This window comes from Ictalurus punctatus, chromosome 12 (assembly GCF_001660625.3).
Source record: "Ictalurus punctatus breed USDA103 chromosome 12, Coco_2.0, whole genome shotgun sequence".
NCBI lineage: Eukaryota > Metazoa > Chordata > Actinopteri > Siluriformes > Ictaluridae > Ictalurus > Ictalurus punctatus.
In genome coordinates, this window is record NC_030427.2 from 19,506,028 (window position 1) to 19,525,877 (window position 19,850).

At 38.5% G+C, this 19,850-nt stretch overlaps 1 protein-coding gene across 1 annotated transcript in view; it reads right to left on the reverse strand.

The window, feature by feature from the left end:
* grin2da (glutamate receptor, ionotropic, N-methyl D-aspartate 2D, a) overlaps window positions 1-19,850 on the reverse strand; it is a 123,002-nt gene that overhangs the window by 69,900 nt on the left and 33,252 nt on the right. Inside the window, exon 2 of the mRNA XM_017480785.3 lies at window positions 7,527-8,088. Coding sequence (XP_017336274.1) covers window positions 7,527-8,045 — 519 coding nt within the window. The 5' untranslated portion in view covers window positions 8,046-8,088. The remainder of the gene's footprint in view (window positions 1-7,526; window positions 8,089-19,850) is intronic.

Here is a 19,850-nt window from a genome sequence, read left to right on the forward strand (position 1 = left end):
GCATTCTACGCATATGGTGGGGTGGTCATATGCAACATTCATTCAATATTACAGATTGAATATACATTCCACCCCGGGCTCGAGTGTCTTGCAGTGACCCTTGGGCTCGGATCTTTTGAACAGGCCATGCCCTCAGTATAACAGAGGGGGTATTCTCATTCCCACAGAGTGAAGCTCACGCAACGTTGAGTTCCGCATGTAAGAATGTTCCCTGAGAAGGGAATGAGACATTGCGTAGCTTTGTCATACTGGGGCATGCCTGTGAATTGCGTCTTCACTACAGATAATAAAGGCTGACAGTGCGGTTCACAGGTGCCGTTTTTATATCATACGACGTGCTTAATTGCCACATCACCTGATCCAGCAGGCCTATAAATAGGCATGATGTTAGAAAAGCTTCTGATACCGGTCACGCACAAGGGCACATCCCACAGTGTGAAGCTCACGCAACATCTTGTTCCCTTCTCAAGGAACAGGGGTAACCCAGATTTGCATGGTCCATCTATCACTGATTTAAAAAATAAATAACATTTTAAAACAGCTAAACATACACTTTATAATTTAATATAACTTATATATATATAAATATATATATATATATATATATATATATATATATATATATATATATATATATATATATATATATATATTTGCCTTACTTTTACTAATGCATTTAAATATTATTTTCCATTTTGCTTTTCTATTATTTGCCTATATTATTGTTATATTTTGACTACCATTTGTTTCTTTGTTCTGTTTTGTACTTAACAATGTAAAGCACTTTTTAATTGTATTTTAAATGTCTGACAGATGCTAAAAAAAAGTTATTATCAATCCATCCATCCATTTCTGTTGTGGGGAGCCTGGAGACTATCCCAGGGGACTCGGGGTATAACGCGGGTGACACCCTGTGCAGGGTACCAACCCATCACAGGGCACACAATTGCGGAATAGAAACCTCACACCCATTCATACACTATGGACAACTTGGAAATGCCAATCAGCCTACAATGTATTCAAAATGTTACAAGTTATTTGAACGTTAACTGATGGGGAAAATAATATACAGTAATCATATTTAAAAGATATGCGTTAATAATATGATTTAGAGGCAAAGCCCTGATTTTAAAAGTGTGACAGTGTGACTTAAACAGATTTCTGCCCCAAAACTTATTCCCTTCTGTTGATATTATGCTGGATTAACGCAGTAAGATCATAGCCACAAAAGTATTTAACTGCATCATGTAATTAATTATTTTCCGATTAAACCAATTAAGCAACTCCTCCATGTTTCATTTGGCTGTTTTGTGAAGAGTCAGAGTAAACCTCAAGGGAGACGCCCCGTTCGAGCTTGAGTAACCTCCACGTCTGCCAATTCACAACAGAGTGCTCTAAACTGTTCATTAAAGCCTAAATTGTGGTTAATGGTTAGAGTATTAGAGAAATGTATTGATTAGGAACTAGAGATAAAAGAGCCAGATAGAACCTTCACTGGATGTCTCAGTCTGTCTGAAATCATGAATATATGAAGTATGAAATATGAAAAAGTGCCCTGTAGCGAGCAGACAAACTGGCATTAGGTCCAATAATGAATTACGCTAGATTTATTCAGTAGTGCTTCCAAACATGCTGCACAGTGGCGAACACATCTGAGATACAGTATATCTGACAGATAAGGATGTTCTGGCAGTGTACAGCTACAGTATGTACAGCTCTGCACAATGTACAAATGTGCCTTTAAATATTTAATCATATTCCACCATAATAACAGAAAAAACCCTAAGCTTATTAACATACAAAGACAGCAAGAATTAAGCACTGGAGCATTGCACAGTACAGTACAGTACGTATACATAAATTGATTATGCTGTAGATGTAGATGATGTAGATGTAAATTATGTTCAGTGCATTAGGAGGAACCTTTTAATTTGCAGAATGTCACTTGAAAATAGTCAAATACACATCTGTCCATCTCGCTGTTCCTTTCATCTACAAGTTCAATTCCTTTTGTTTCCTCCATATTTAAAACTTTTTGTAATTAATTAATTTGAATTAATTCAGTCATTCATTAACTGCCCATATAGAATAGAAATTCCTTCCACGTTATACAAACAGTAATACAAGAAATGTGCTTCAACTATTTAATAGCACAGAACTGGAAATAAAATAGAACAGAAATTTTCATCACAGTCAGCAGCCTGTGCTATTTTTCCATCAATTTATTAGCCAATATTATTAGCACGGAAAAGCCACGTAAGCTAAAAATTGCAGTTTGCGTAAAGGAGCAGTTACACAGAACATCAGTAAATTCACCCTGCAAAAAATCCAGTTGACTTAAATGTGAAAGAACTCACAAATGAGAAGTCACTGAAAAACCATTGAGTCCCATGATACAGTTTTCTATTTCAGGGCACACAAGCAGGGGCGCCGTAATCCTGTATGATTTTGGTATTTAAATGGCCTCTTTGCACAATAATCTATTAAGAAGTAGGCTATAATGAATGCCCTCAGACTGTGCCAAGTGCATGTGTGTGCCCCCTTAAGACGTTCGTGGATTATTCAGAAATGCTGCACTTCACAGTGAGTCGTTACATGCATGGTGCAGACAAAATCTGGATACTAAAATAGGAAAGAAAAACATGAAAAAGAGGAGACAGCAAGACAGGGAAGACAGCTAGTCACCCAATTTTTTAAAAAATAAGGTGGTTTATGTTCCCTGTTTTGTGCTATAATTCTGAAGTGAGCCCGTATGAAGCTTTTATAATTAACATCAAATAGAAATTCTATCAGTTACTCACCCCAATGTTTATCCTTGGAAGTTGGAACACAATATTTCCAAGAATGTATGTTTTTCCACATAAATGAGCAATAGTAATGGAGCACAGAGCTTCAAAAAGGACGGAAAACAACAAACGACAATAAAACTAGTCCAGTGTTGTATATATTCAAGCTTTACGAAGCCTTGCAGCAGCTTTCTGTGAGGAATCGATCGAAATTTAATGTAATCATATAAATCTGCTTTAATTGTCCCGAGTGAGTTTATGAAGTGTTATGAAGATGTCCGTTTAGTGAGTGAATCGTTTGTTTGAGTCGGTTCATTTCAATGAAGTGGAGATTCCCGTTGATAAAACCAGTCTGAGTGATTCATTCACGAATAAAACCGATTTGACTCTTGAGTTCAACTCACTGATTCAATGATCATGTCACTGTTTTAGCTCATTTCCCCATTTACTTCTGGAGTTGCTGGTGTGTGAAACTTATTATTCACTCAATGAATTATAATAATAATAAAAATAATAAAAATAATAAAAATAATAATAATAATAATAATAATAATAATAATAATAATACAGTTCATTGTTCTTGATACTTGGGGAATATGACATTTCAAAACGACAGTTTATAAAGACATCCAGACAGAGTTTCTATAGTGTCTGTGTATGAGAGAGAGAGAACGAGTACAATGGTGTTAATTAATTGTACTATATATATAGTTATTTGTTATTAAACTGTTCAAATTTAGTTCTTTATAGTCTCTTATTGAATATGCAATAATTGTTATGCTTATTGATAATGATTGTTTTTACATGTGGAAATAAAAATGGATAATTGGGGGGTGGGGGCTTGGGGCCCGGATTACAAATTAGCCAGGGGTCCCAGAAACCCTTGCGGCGCCTCTGCACACTAGTGCAGTGGAACTCCAGACACACACAAAGAAGCCAAGGAGGACACTAACTTAATAGATTTAGTCACATTTGGAAGTTACTGAAGTTTGGTGTGATATCAGTCCTTCTACCTAATTTTGCTGTCTTATCTGTTGTGGTGTTAAGGACTTTGCATGTAAGTCTAATTTCTTCTGGTTTTGTCTATATCTCATACTCAAATGTTTTAGATCTTCAAATGAAATACAACAGAAAACAAAGGCAGACTGAGTAAACACACAATACAGTTTTTTAAGCAAAAATAGTTATCTAACACCTATCACCCATGTGAAAAACTAACTGCCCCCTGAAATTTAAAAGCGGGTTGTGCCACCTTTAGCAGCAATTACTGCAACCAAATGTTTCAGATAACTGGAGATCAATCTTTCACCTACTTCTAGGACTAGGGCGTACTCCTATGCTTTGGATCATTCAGTACGTTCACATGGACAACAATAATACAATATTAACCCGATTAAGACGATACTCTGATTAAGAAACTACCATGTAAACAGCAATTTTTATTACCTTAATCCGATTAAAGTCATATTCGAAGTAAACACAAATCAAATTAAGACAAGTGGCGTATTCCTGTTTTAGTCGCATTATCGAAGTGGATTATAGACATGTAAACAGCTTAATCAGTATTACCGTCGCGTGGGAGTTTTCACCGTATTTTGCGACAGGACACGTACACACACGGCTGTGCTCAACCGTTTTACGGCAAACAAGAGAGCACAGCTGCGTCCGAAACCGCGTACTTACCTACTCTATAGTAAGCGAAATACATGAATCTCAGCTACTATATAGTATATAAGTATGCGGTTTCGGACGCAGCGCATGGCTTCAAGCAGTCGTCTATTTGCATGTACAGCATGACAAATAATTAACTGCACTTGAAGCGTTCGTAAAAATTTTAAATAAGAAAACCTAAAATTGTATATGGTACCATAACGAAGACAAACTGTATGTCGATACGTGAAATTCTGGAGAGGACGTTGGACAACATGGCGTGGGGACGTAATGATGTGTGCTATTAATCGCTCTATGGTCTATAACATGTAAAACAGGAACATGAAAGGCGTATTCTAAAAGCGACTCATGTAAACACCTTCATCACAATATTGTTTTATTCAGAATAAGGTCAATAATTAGATTACCGCTGTCTATGTAAACGTAGTCATTGTCTTGCTGCAGAATCCAGTTGTGCTTGAGCTTCAACTTATGTGTCACGATTCCTCCTTGAAGCAGCGTGCTCTAAGCGCGAATGCGCAAGCACCTGCTTTTCCGTTGTTGACTGTAATGACATCTGGACACGTGTGTTTTGTTTATGTTTCTGTCTCCTCCCTGTTCTGTCATTGGCTGGGAATTCACGGGGGTCTGAATTACTCTCAGCTAGCGGTTTAGACGCTGATTATGTCCGTATATATATACGGCGCGCCTCCCAGCACACAACGCGGAAGATTAAATGTTTAGAGCTAGTTTAACGCGTATCATAGTCATAGTCATAGTCACAGTCACAGTCCATGTTTAGAGTTAGTTCGCGCTGGATTATGCGCTTCCAGCTCCTCATCATAGTTCGTTTCTTGTTTTGTTTATTGACCTAGATTCCTGCCTTGCCCCATGTATGCCTGTTTGCCAATCGCCTGACCTCTTGCATGTTTGTGGATTACATTTTGGATCACGTTTTGGATTTGTCTGCCTGTCTCTCTTTCTAATAAACAACTGTTCATCCAGCACTTGCATCCGTCCTATCTCTGCTCCGTCACGATTCGTGACATTATGGACTGAAGACCGGACATTCTCCTTTAGGATTTTCTGGTAGAGAGCAGAATTCATGTTGTCCTCAGTTATTGCAAGTTGCCCAGGCCCTGAAGCAGCAAAGCATCCCCTCACCATCACACTTCCACCACCATGCTTGACCGTAGGTATGATGGTCTTTTTGTGGAATTCTGTGTTTGGTTTACTCCAAATGTACCCGGACCCCTGTCATCCAAACAGTTCCACTTTCGACTCATCAGTGCACAGAATATTCTCCAAAAAGGTTTGAGGATCATCAAGGTGTGTTTTGGCAAAATTCAGACGAACCTTAATGTTCTTCTGGGTTAGCAGTGGTTTTAACCTAACCACTCTTCCATGGATGCCATTTTTGCCCAGTGTCTTTCTGATAGCGGAGTCATGAACTTGCCTATAGGTCTTTTGATGTTGTCCTTGGCTCTTTTGTGACTTCCTGGATGAGTCATTGCTGTGCTCTTGAAGGAATTTTGGAAGGTCAGCCACTTCTGGGAAGGTTCAGTACTGTGCTGAGTTTTTCCATTTGGAGATAATGGCTCTCACTGTGGTCGTTTTGAGTCCCAGAGCCTTTGAAATAGCTTTGTAACCCTTCCCAGACATGTATTTCAATCACCTTCTTCCTCATCATTTATGGAATTTCTTTCAATTTTGGTATAGTGTGTTACTGGGTAAGACCTTTCAACCAAATTCCTGCTGTTGAAAAAGTTCTATTTAAGTGTTGATTTGAATGAACAGGGTTTGCAGTAATCAAGTCTGGTTGTGTCTAGTCCAGCTGAACCCCATTATGAATGCAGTTTCTTAGATTTGGGGAATTAGTAACTATGAGGTCAAATACATTTTCACACAGGCCCATTTTGTATTTAACAAACAACATGTATTGTATAACATGTTGTACAATATTGTAACATGTATAACAACTGTATTTTGTGTTTACTCGGGTTGCGTTTGTTTTATCTTAGATTTCATTTTAATTTCTGAAACAATTTAGTATGAGATATACACAAAAACAGAAGAAATTATCAAACACTTTTTCACAGAACTGTATGTGTTGGTTCTGTTTGTGTGCACCTAATAAAGATCAACTCTGTGCAAACTTTATATCTGTGTTCTTCACACGCAAAAATCAAGAAATCATTTACAACAGTTCATGGAATTGTCAGGAGGATTGTGTGGGATCTGGTGAGTGACACACCTTTTAAAAGACCTCAAATCTAATTGATTGAATGCATGCTGTGCTAAGGTCACATGTGCTATCCCTTAGGCAAACCTGTCTAAGATGGCTGTTCTGCTCCTTTGCTGTCAGGTTTTATCCCATAGTGTGATGCGAAGGAGATTTTGTTGAGGTATTTAATTGAATCTGGTACCAAAGGACAAGGCTGCTTCCCCACCAGTCTCAGCTTTTGCATGTTCCCTTTTTTCCTGTTAAATACACACCACTATTCTATTAGTATTAGTCTATAACTCACAATGTGAACAATGCTATGACTGAAAATCATGTGAAAATTTAGAGATTATGGGAAAGGTGTATACAAAAAAATTCACTCCCAAAAAATATAGTACAATACTATAGCTCAGAGCACCATGTCAAAAGAATATTAGCACTAGTTAACACTCAGATTTAGAACAAATCAAGAATTGGGAATGAAAAAAAAAACAATTTAATTGTTTTCCATGAAAAGGAGGATTCAAAATCTGTGTACAGCAGGTATAGTTTCCTGAAAGTTTTTCATGAAATCAAGGATATGTCCACATTAAACCAGATAAGTTTAATGTGAGAAAACGCATCTTTTTCTTTATGTTTTGGCCTTCTGTCCACACTGAGACAAAGTTTTTGTCCAGCTTTTCGAAAATGTTCTCCCGAGAGGACAAATTTGAAAATGCGGTTTTCAGATCCATCCGGATTAATGTGGACGTAGCCTACATTAACCTCAACAGCAGTGATAAATGTACTATATTATGATGAATCGTGAGGAATCGCTGTTCTGCTATGGTATCTTTATAATAAATAGGAGTACACTAAGATCATACCTGTGGCTCTCTGCCCAGCCCAGCTCCACCTCCCACAGCCATGATGGGCACACCAGTTTGTGCTGAGACAAACTCAAGAACAGGTGCCAGTGGGGCACGCTCAGGCGGTGGCGGCTTCTCCTGCTCGAACACAAGGCCTTGCAGTGGTGTGCTGGCCAGCAGCTCACACAGCTGCAGCAGCAGGCTCCCAGGGCTGCTCTCATTTACTGCCAGCCAGATCACATTGGCTGGACCCCATGGTGTCATCACACTCTCACCCACCTGCCCCGACCAGCCTGTGCCCACTCCTGTTCCTGCTGCACTGCCTGCACCAGCCGCCAAGGTGCCCCCTACCCCTACACTCGTCTCCGGGAGGTGGGAGGAGCCCGAGTGGACCACGGCAATGTTGACTCCTCCCGAAGCCCCGCCCGAGTCCCTCTCTCGCTCCCGGGGGCGGAGCAGTAGCGGAGGGGACGACCAGGCCGGCCCGCTGCACGCCAGCACGGCCAATAGGAGTGAGATAGCAGGCTGCACCACCATGATGTGGTGTGATAGATGGTGAAGACTGGTTCAGGTAGAAAACCTTGAAAGAGAAGAAAGACCAAGAAAAACAAATTGAGCTTTACTTATCCTGTAGAGAGAAATTATTTATGAGGCTTACTGACCATCATTGTGAACAAAATTTCAAATACAAGCATATATTAAATGTGCTTTAGACAATTACAAAAGTGACAATATGACACTAATAGAGATTATAACCCCTGGCAAAAATGATGGAATCACTACACTTAAAGGATGCTCAACCTGCTTTTTTACTTCGTAGCAAATAAACAAATCACAGATATGACAAAAAACCATTTTGGTTTAATAGCTGAACATTCTGGATTTGTGAAACTTACCTCAAACAAATTAAATTAAATTGTTTTAATTAATTGCATATTTTTTCCAGGTCAAGTAGAGGAAACAATTATGGAATCATCAACAAAAACAAATCAAAATTAGTACTTTATTGCTCCTCCTCGAGCCTGAATTCTTTGAGGCATGGACTTCACTAATGAAAAACAATATTCTCCATCAAGCATGGGATTGAGATCCTGACTGTTTGCTGACCATGTCATTGAGTTGATCTGCCTTTCCTGAAGAAAAACTTTAACACTCTTTGCTCTGTGGCGAGATGCATTATCATCCTGAAAAATGACTTTTTCATCACCAAACCTATTTTCTATTGATGGAATGAGAAAAGTTTCCAAAATTTCAGAGTACACCTGTGCATTGACTGTTGAGGTCCCCCCTGGTCCTTTACCTGACATGTAACTCCATATCATTAATGAGTGGAAATTTGATTGTTTTATTCAGGCAGTCATCTTTAAACGTTTCATTAGAACGGCACCAGACAAAAATTCAGCATCATCTCCTTGGCCAGTGCAGAAATGTGCCATTTCCAGGCCTTGTACTTTAACGAACTGCTCCTAGAGATGTCATCCAATCAACATCATATTCAGTCAGTCTAATCTAAAGGCATTGACGAAGCTAAATTGTGAAGCGTTTGAGTTTTCGCTACACGGGGTGGCTGTGGCGGTCTGAAAAATTCCGGTGTTTTGCCATGAAACAGGAAGTTGTTATAACTCATACATACAATGTCTCAATCTGCCCCAAGCTTCACATGTTTGATAACAGTACCAGCCTGAAGATATTTACATGCCAATATTCAGTTATACTCATAGAACCACCTACTGACAACAGCCGTTTACAGGTCTCGTACTTTAACAAACTTCTCCCAGAGATTTTAATCAGATCAACATTATATCCAGTCAGTCTAATCTAAAGGCCTTGGCGATGTTAAATTCAATAGTTTGAATGACATTTTTTAGGCCTAAACATGCTCGAAAACTCATGAAACTTTGCACATACCCCCAAAGTGGCAAAAATTTACATCTGATACAGGTTTTAGAATTAAGTGTGGCAAAATGGCTCTATAGCGCCATCTATAAATTTCAACGAAGCAGCCCTCGTGCTACATTTCACCTACACATAAGAAAATTGCTAGGCATATGTAACATGTTAAAACGGAATTGACATGTTTTGCACTGTGATACACTCCTAACAACATATAAGTACTAAAAAATGCTAAACAAAAATGGAATGGTGTTCCCCTGGCAGAGCAGCCCCAACATGCGAGGGCCCGTTCATCGCTGCTTGTAGCTTTAATTTGTTTTGTTGTGCATTTTCTGTTTTCAATGCATATTGCTTTGAGTTTTCTATCCTATCACTTTTAGGTCTTCCTTGGTCTACCTGTATATTTTCCTTATAATTGCACCAAATTTTAGACACAGCTGACTGGGAGTAACCAAAGTGTTTTGCCACACACCATGTTGGATTTCCTACTTGCAGGAGTTTCATAATCTTTTCCATTGTTTCAATTGACAACTCTTTTGTTGGGGTCAGGTTTCCTTTAAAAAAATACAGGGTTAAGGTCTGTAAGCACTCTCTTCTAACTGCAGACTAATTAGCATTTTTAGACTTGTGCCAGTATTTGTTTTAGAAATGCAAATTACAAGGTGATTACATAATTTTTCCCTCAACATTGAGTGGTTCCATAATTTTTTCGTCTACTTTATCTGGAAAAAAATATGCAATTAATTAAAACAAATTTACTAAAAAAATTATTTTATTTGCTACTAAGTAAAAAAGCTGGGTGAATGTCCTAAGTGTGGAGATTATGTCATTTTTGCCAGGGGTTGTATGCTTCTGCTAATTTTAATTCTGAAATATCTTTAAGAGTGTAATGAATGGATATCCAGTTTACCTGCAGTCCTACTGCAGAATGTTGAAACTACCATAGTGTAGAAATTATCATCTCATCAGAGTAATGAACCTTATATGATTTAATGTGCCACATGCATCATTGCTTATAATGTAAAATGGGCTTAATCTGCGAGGTACCTAGTTTGCATCAATTATAAATCAATACTTGTAATTGCACTTTTAGATGTATTAAACATAACTGTAAACATAGTTTCTCTCGTTTATATTTAGTCAGCAGCAATCCTCTGATGGACAGAGTAGAAGAGTGCTGACAAATTGTGCAACCAATGGGTTACAATCAATATCTGAACAAGTGGTCAATGAATGCACAAGGTAGCTGTTCTGGCCATTTTGTGCGAGTGTGTGTGTGTGTGCGTGAAAAATTACTGTGAAAAATAACTGCTGCTACTAAGTCTTTGTATGTTTGTTTACCATCTTGTCATATCTGATTTATGTACAAAGTGATGCTTTGGCAAATAATGAAAATCAGAATGCCTATGCAGGTACTTTCAGTTTCAAATCACATCAATGAAGCTTGACTTTCGTCAAACACAAAGGCTATCCATCCATCCATTTTCTGTACCACTTATCCTACACAGGGTCGCAGGGAGCCTATTCCAGGGAACTTGGGGCATGAGGCAGGGGACACCCTGAATGGGGGCCAGCCCATCACACGGCACAATCACATACACATTATGACAATAAGCCTACAACGCATGTCTTTGGACTGGGGGAAGAAACTGGAGTACGGGGAGGAAACCCCCGAAGCATGGGGAGAACATGCAAACTCCATTCACACAGGGCACAGGCATGATTCAAACCCCCAACCTTGGAGGGGCGTGGCAAATGTGCTAACCACTAAGCCTCCACACCCACACAAAGGCTAATGACAATCGATTATACACAAGAATACACATACGGTATATATCAAGCCAGCAGGATTAACCTTAAACCACCACCATGAGCCCAACTACATCTCAAGCAATATCACAATTCCTAACTCCCACACCCTACACTCTTTCATGGTTTACTCCAGCAGTAAAAGCGAGTCTTTTATTAACACAAATAAAGATAAATCAAATCATCTGTCTATGGTATGGTATATCATAAACATAGCAATTAAATAAATAAGAATAAGTGGCACAGTGGGTAGCATTACAGCTCCAGGCTCTCCAGTTTGATCCTGTCTGTGCACATGCCAATACATGGATTGCCAACATTAAATTGCTGCAAGGTGTAAAATGGGTGTAAAATGGGTTGACGTCCCATTCAGGATGCATGAATGTTCCCATGAGAGACTCCTGAGTCACTGTGACCCTAAAGTGGCTGAAGATAAAAGAATGAATCAATCATTCAATCAATCAGTCAATGAAAAACACACAAAGAACTGAAGTTCTTTGATACAATTGGCAAGCAAAACACTAGCAACTTCATGAATCGTTTTCAAGTCTCAATCTGTGCACCAGCCACCACTCCTTCTCTGGTGTCAAGAATTATAGACTCTGCCAGAAAAATGGAGTTTGGTATATGATCATAAAAACCTGAACACCTTGAGTTCTTCTCTCCTATGCCATAAGGCTGATAAGCCATTACAGCAAATGTCCCAATCATCACAGCAAGAAGGAAACGTCCTCACGTCTGCTAACACATTCACACTTACGCTGATGCAAGTCATTATATGGGAACAGGCACTGAATAAAAAGGACCATCTCAGCCAATATTATATAAAATGTTTGGCATATGGGTGATAATTTATTCTCAGAATGTACAGTATTTCATAAAAGTGAGTACACCCCTCACATTTTTGTAAATATTTGATTCTATCTTTTCATGTGACAACATTGAAGAAATGACACTTTTCTACAATGTAAAGGAGTGAGTGTACAGCTCGTGTAACAGTGTAAATTTGCTGTCCCCTCAAAATAACTCAACACACAGCCATTAATGTCTAAACCGCTGGCAACAAAAGTGAGTACCCCCCTAAATGAAAATGTCCAAATTGGGCCCAAAGTGTCAATATTTTGTGTGGCCACCATTATTTTCCAGCACTGCCTTAACCCTCTTGGGCATGGAGTTCACCAGAGCTTCACAGGTTGCCACTGGAGTCCTCTTCCACTCCTCCATGATGATATCATGGAGCCGGTGGATGTTAGAGACCTTCTGCTCCTCCACCTTCTGTTTAAGGATGTCCCACAGATGCTCAATAGGGTTTAGTCCATCATCTTCACCCTCAGCTTCTTTAGCAAGGCAGTGGTCGTCTTGGAGGTGTGTTTGGGGTCGTTATCATGCTGGTATACTGCAAACTGATCATGCTCTGCTTCAGTATGTCATAGTACATGTTGGCATTCATGGTTCCCTCAATGAAATGTAGCTCCCCAGTGCTGGCAGCACTCATGCAGCCCCAGACCATGACACTCCCACCACCATGCTTGACTGTAGGCAAGACATACTTGTCTTTGTACTCCTCACCTGGTTGCCGCCACACACGCTTGACACCATCTGAGCCAAATAAGTTCATCTTGGTCTCATCAGACCACAGGACATGGTTCCAGTAATCCATTTCCAAATTGGTCCATGCAGACCAATTTGATGCAGTGTGCGGCATATGGTCTGAGCACTGACAGGCTGACCCCCCACCCCTTCAACCTCTGCAGCAATGCTGGCAGCACTCATATGTCTATTTCCCAAAGACAACCTCTGGATAGGTCGCTGAGCACATCCGCTTAACTTCTTTGGTCGACCATGGAGAGGCCTGTTCTGAGTGGAACCTGTCCTGTTAAACCGCTGTATGGTCTTGGCCACTGTGCTGCAGGTCAGTGTCAGGGTCTTGGCAATCTTCTTATAGCATAGGCCATCTTTATGTAGAACAACAATTCTTTTTTTTCCAGATCCTCAGAGAGTTTTTTTGCCATGAGGTGCCATGTTGAACTTCCAGTGACCAGTATGAGGGAGTGTGAGAGCGATGACACCAAATTTAACACACCTGCTCCCCATTCACAACTGAGACCTTGTCACACTCACAAGTCACATGACACCGGGGAGAGAAAATGGCTAATTGGGCCCAGTTTGGACATTTTCACTTAGGGGTGTACTCACTTTTGTTGCCAGCGGTTTAGACATTAATGGCTGTGTGTTGAGTTATTTTGAGGGGACAGCAAGTTTACACTGTTACACAAGCTGTACACTCACTACTTTACATTGTAGCAAAGTGTCATATCTTCAGTGTTGTCACATGAAAAGTTATAATCAAATATTTACAAAAATGTGAGGGGTGTACTTATTTTTGTGAGGTACTGTATGTCATCTAAAGTTTTTAGCTGTTTGGTGTTCGCCCTGAATCTAGTGAATCTTAAGTGCACACATTCAGAGATCAGAGGTATGCATAAACCAGTATACAGAAAAATGGGCATATCTGTCTGTCATACTGGCTATTTTTAGGCTAAAGAAACACATCACCACTTTGAGACATAAGACACTTTTCCTTTCTTTCTTTCTTTCTTTCTTTCTTTCTTTCTTCCCTAATTCTACCAGATCACGCCACTGTCTTATAGAGGTAGAGGTACACAAAATGTATATGCTTCAGTAAATTCTTTATTTGTAAGCCACTTTGCATAAAAATATCACATTGTGTAAATGATAAGGTAACATCAACTCACCGGTTGCAAGTGAAATTACCACTCAAATCACAGTCTGATCACAAACTGAAATGTGACAATGTTATTGTGAAAATAACATTAACATAATGCATGATGAAACAACAATTTGTAACAATGAGTTCAGTATTATTTATTCATTTCATTATTTCACAATATATTGACTCATTTATATTAATTCAATTCAATTTTATTTGTATAGTGCTTTTTACAATGGTCATTGTCTCAAAGCAGCTTTACAGAAACATATACACACGGGATACAAATTTTAAACGTGTAAATTTATCCCAATTGAGCAAACCGGTGGCGATGGTGGCATGGAAAAACTCCGTAAGATGTTAAGAAGAAGAAATCTTGAGAGGAACCAGACTCAGAAGGGAACCCATCCTCATCTGGGTAACAACATATAGTGTTAAAGTAAAGGAAAGTTATTTAGATAATGGTGGGTTTGGTGGAATTTTAAACACAGGAGGTATTTCTTCATCTGTCAATGTGCTAATACTTTAACTATCAAATATTACACTCAGGAACTGAATTTTTGTGACCTTTTGAACTACAAGTCAGTAGAAAACAAGAGTGAGTAAGTAACAGCCAAACAATATTTGTGTGTTCAGCAACACAACATAATAACATGCAAGAATGGACAAACTGCTGCAAATGGGGCACCCAGGACAAGCAGATTAATCATCTTGGATATTGATTATTTATTCAGAGTTAACCAGTGGACAGGTAGATTAAGTAGGCTGCTAATCATTGAGGGTTCTTTTTTCTTCTCCTGTCCAACAACCAAAAAAAAGAATGTTCTAACTATAGCACAAGCTGCTAATTCCAAATTACACTACTTGTTGCACTACACATGATCAGAGGGAGTGATCTGTCTGTTGGCAGAGCAGCTTGTACTAGACAAATTAATTAGCTTGAACAGATGACAGACAGTCTTTTTAGAATCAGGGGTATGGGCCTGATATTTCCTTTACGGCAGTGACAAAGATAGTTAGGCAATTTGTTTGATGTTTGACCAATTTTATTGAACAATATTATCATAAGTTTTAATATTAACAAAGATTAAGTTTATAGTGAGATTTTTTGCACGTTGCAGTTTTATTCAGACACTGATGTTACCGGAGTAAATGGTTTTCAGAATTTGAAAACTGTCATATGCCACTGCTGTCAATTCTATATTTCAATTACATTTTATGACATTTAGCAGACACCCTTATCCAGAGCAACTTACATTTCTCTAATTTTTATAACTGAGCATTTGAGGGTTAAGGGCTTTGCTCAAGGGCCCAGCAGTGGCAGCGTGGCATTGCTGGGATTTGTACTCATGACCTTCCAATCAGTAGTCCAACATCTTAACCACTGAGCTACCACTGACCCCTAGGACGTCAACTATCAATTTTTTATATATATTCTGCATAATAATTATCTGAGTATTCTAAAAGCTGATTAAACAATTCTCAACTGCCTGAGACAACACTGAATGTTACTTCGGATGTATTCATGGAGCACCTTGATTTGCTCCATGATTATAATGGGACTACTCAGCTACTCAGCTATAATGAAATATAAAAGTCCTGTGAAGAAAAAGAGCACCACCATGTAGACCCTGTCTGGCAAACAGGTAAATCTGTGGAAATTCAAACTGTAATAGTAAAAGTGTTGATCACTCATTTAATTTAAATGATAGAATTTGTTGAATTTATCAAAACATTTTTGCAGCCTGCCCTTGTCTCTTCTCTTGATAGTTTTGACAAAAAGCTCAAAAATGTCTAAAATCTGTTAATGAAATGTCTTCCATTCTACTTTGATCACCTGAAGAACCCATCCGGATCAAATCAGCGTTAATTACAAAAGCTCTGGCATACTGCATTGCAGAATTGTCAAGGGTATGTTTCTGAGGGACTGTGTAGATTTTGCTGGTAAAGGCTGAGTCAGGGAAGAAAGAAAGGGCTGAGCAGATGGTCACTTGTTCAGATTACAAGTCCACAGTGGGCTGTTGTTCCTCAGAGAGGACCACTTATCCAGAATGACTCTATAAACACACGCGCGCGCACACACACACACACACACACGCACACACGAGCGCGCACACACACACACCAACCCATTACCCCTATTGCAGCTCTTTCAATGTTTGAGTGCTGTTGATTTAAGCCTTAGTATCAAAGGCTCATCCAGTTCCTACCAGCAGATGAGCTATGGTACATTTCAAAAAGGCTCATCAAGTAGCACATGCCCATCATCATTCCTATTTCACAGTTTCATGCCTCATTATGAATTCAGTCATTGTTACAACAGTGACAAAAGCAAGTTTTTTGAATCCTTTGTTTAAACATATAGTCTGGTCCATAAATATTAGGACAGTGACACAATTTTTGTAACGTTGCCTCTGTACACCACCACAATGGATTTGAAATGAAGCAATCAAGATGTTATAGAAGTGTAGACCTTCATCTTAAATTCAAGTGTTTTCACAAAAAATATAGAATTAACCTTTTAGGAATTACAGCCCATTTTTTCACAGAATTCCTCCATTTTCATATGCTCAAAAGTAACTGGACAAACTAATATAATTAGAAATATATGGATTATTGTTGATACTTGGATGCAAATCATTTGCAGTCAATGACTACCTGAAGTCTGGAACCAATGGACATCACCGAATGCTGAGTTTCCTCCCTTGAGATGCTTTGCCACATCATCAATAAACACCAGTGACCCAGTTCCATTGGCAGCCATACATGCCCATACCATAACACTTGCTCCACCATTTTTGACAGATGATGTCTCCATACTCTTCCCCTTCTCATCATCCTGGTACAAGTTAATCTTAGTTTGATCTGTCTGAAGTATCTTGTTCCAGACCTAGGCATTGCTAATAATTTTTTTATTAGCAATGTCTAAACTGGTCTTTCAGTTCACGAGAGTTAACAGTGATATGCATTTTGAGGTAAACCTTCTGTATTTACATTCATGTAGATGTCTCTTGACTGCAGACTTTGACAATGATACATTTACCACCTTGAGAGTGATCTTGAATTGGTTAAGGGGTTTTTCTTCATCAAGGAAAGAATTCTGTGATCATCCACTTTAGTTAACTTTCATGGTATTCCAGGCCTATTTGTGTTGCTGAGCTTGTCAGTGCATTCCTTCTTTTTGAGAAGTTACCAAATTGCTGATTTGGCCATTCCTAAAGTTTCTGCTATTTCTCTGATAGGTCTGATGTGTTTTTTTCAGCCTAATGATGGCCTTCTTCATTTGCATTGACACCTCTTTGGACCACATATTGAGAGTTCCCATGAACAGCTACCAAATGCAAATTCAACGCTTGGAATCAACTCCAGATCTTTTATCTCCTTAATTTGTCATGAAATAACAAGGAAACAGGCCACATCTGGCCTGGAAACTGCTTATCAGTCAATTATCCAATTACTTTTGAATTACAGCCTTGAATTAAAGCTGAAAGTCTACACTTCAATCACATCTTGATTGCTTCATTTTCAAGATATTTTTTTTTTAATTGTGTCACTGTTCGAATGGTGACCAGCTTCACATTTTTCAGATTTTAAACCCAAATTAATCCCTTTAAAAATTAATTCTAAAACCCTTATCCTAGGCAGATATATATATATATATATATATATATATATATATATATATATATATATATATATATATATATATATACCTACATATCACACCACTCCAAAGGCCAGAGATGAGGACTGGACTGGTATTGTCCTTGAGTCACACAATGATAAACTCGACAATGACTTGTGATATTTCAGCCTGGATAAAAAACGATAGTAGTAAATAAAGAAATTAATAAATGAATAAATAAAGAAATAATTAATGCCAGCATATTGCAGTAAATCAATAAAAATTTTATATTTTGACCTTATGTGTATGGCTTTGTCTGTCAGCCATGCACAGTAAAACAGTGTAAAATTTCCAGAAAAAAAAGTACATAGCATTTTGCAGAGCAGAGCAGTTTTCGTAGCATGGTTGAATTCTCAGTCAGAAAAAAGATATCCTGTTATTTATCTTCCAAACGATAGAGAAGTTTGCTTTCCTTTGAAATTATAGCTTTTACTGTCTTACTTATGTACACTTGCATTGTTCAATAATTCTGGAGTTGCTTGTACAGAATATACAGTGAGGTTTAGTATTTTCAATTAAGTATTCAAACATTTTTGTTTTTGTTTTTTAAGATACTTCTACTGAATATATCCACACACATAATGCCTTTTGATGTTGTACTTATAAATATGAACAAAATTAATATATTCATAAGAATAAATAAAGTTTATAAACAAAGGATAAACAAAATTGATAGCGAAAATTTTTGTTCTTGGGCAAAATACACTAGATGTGATTTAAAAAGACTTTGCCACTGGTTGGGAAGGTTTTCACAAAAGAATTAGCAATTATGGTGAAGATGAAGGAGCTTCCTAAAGTTCTCAAGGACAACAGTAATAAACAAATTGGAAAAAAATACCATAGCAAAACATACCTCTCTGTACAACTGGTTCAAAAATATACAGGTGGAAAGTTCATGGAACCACAACTAATCATTCCCAGACAGGTGCACAACACAAGATTTCACGACAGAATATAAGAGTAATGATAAGAAAGGTAAGAGAGAAGCCAGAAGTCACTCACAAAAGAGTTGCAGGATGACCTGAAAGCAGCAATAACAACAGTTACACAGAGAACTATAAGTAATAATGAACTGCACCACGATCATCTCCGTTCCTACACCACCAATGTTTATCCCATTCTTCATGGTAGATCCTCTCAAGCTCCATCAGACTCAAGTGCATTAAGAGACTTGCCCCGAAATCACTCCAGTGCTGTTTTGGCTGTATGCTTAGTAGGGCTGTGTAAAAATATCTATACATCTAACTACCGCAATATTTTTTTTCACAATAGTGTATCGATATTCCAGCCTCTATTATCGATAAGTTTTTTTAACCATGTTTTAAATGTATTCAAAATGTAGTTAAAATTTCATCAAATCCCTCTGTGCGTGTCAAATGACCTCCTCCTCCAAATGACTGTAGATGTCGCTGACTAGCTGTCTACAATGCTAACAGTTGCCGGTCATATACACATGGCCCATGTCTCAGAAGTAAACAGGAGCGAGCATGGCAGAAAATACAAGAGCAACTCCAGCTTTCAGAGCTGATGTGCACTTTGGTTTTAAAAATAATTCAGGGAGTAATGATTCAGATAAAAGCAAATACCGTTTGTAAGCTTTGCCAGGTTACAATAAAATATTCAAGAAACACAACCAACTTGCGTTATCATTTAACAAGACACCACGCAGATGAAATGGAGGCACTGTGGCCTCAGCCGAAACATGTTGATGATAATACCACCAACAAGCTTCCGTCTACCTCAGCTCATGCAAAGAAGATAACGGAGTCGGTGGTGCATTTAATTTGTAAGGATTTGCAGCCGTATAGTGTGGTTGAAAACCCCAGCTTCAGGCATACAATTGTATCCATGTTGTTGGAGAGTGTCACGAGTTCCCCTTTAAGCAGCGCGCTGTGGAGCATATGAGCGAGCGAGCGCGCGAGCACCTGCTTTTCCCTTGTTGACAATCGTGACATTTCGACGTGTGCATTTGTTTATGTTTCTGTTATGTCTCCTCCCCGTTCTGTCATTGGTTGTTGTTTCATGTGTGTCTGAATTGCCCTCAGCCGTCAACAATTACAATGCTGATTATGTCCGCATATATACCGCGCGCCTCCCAGCACACAAGGCGGAATATTGAGTTCGATAGTAGATTAGTTTAGAGTCCTTACGATAGATAACCACAGTCACAGTTCATAGTTTCATGTTTCGATTCATAGTCTTAGTCTTAGTTCATAGTTCATGT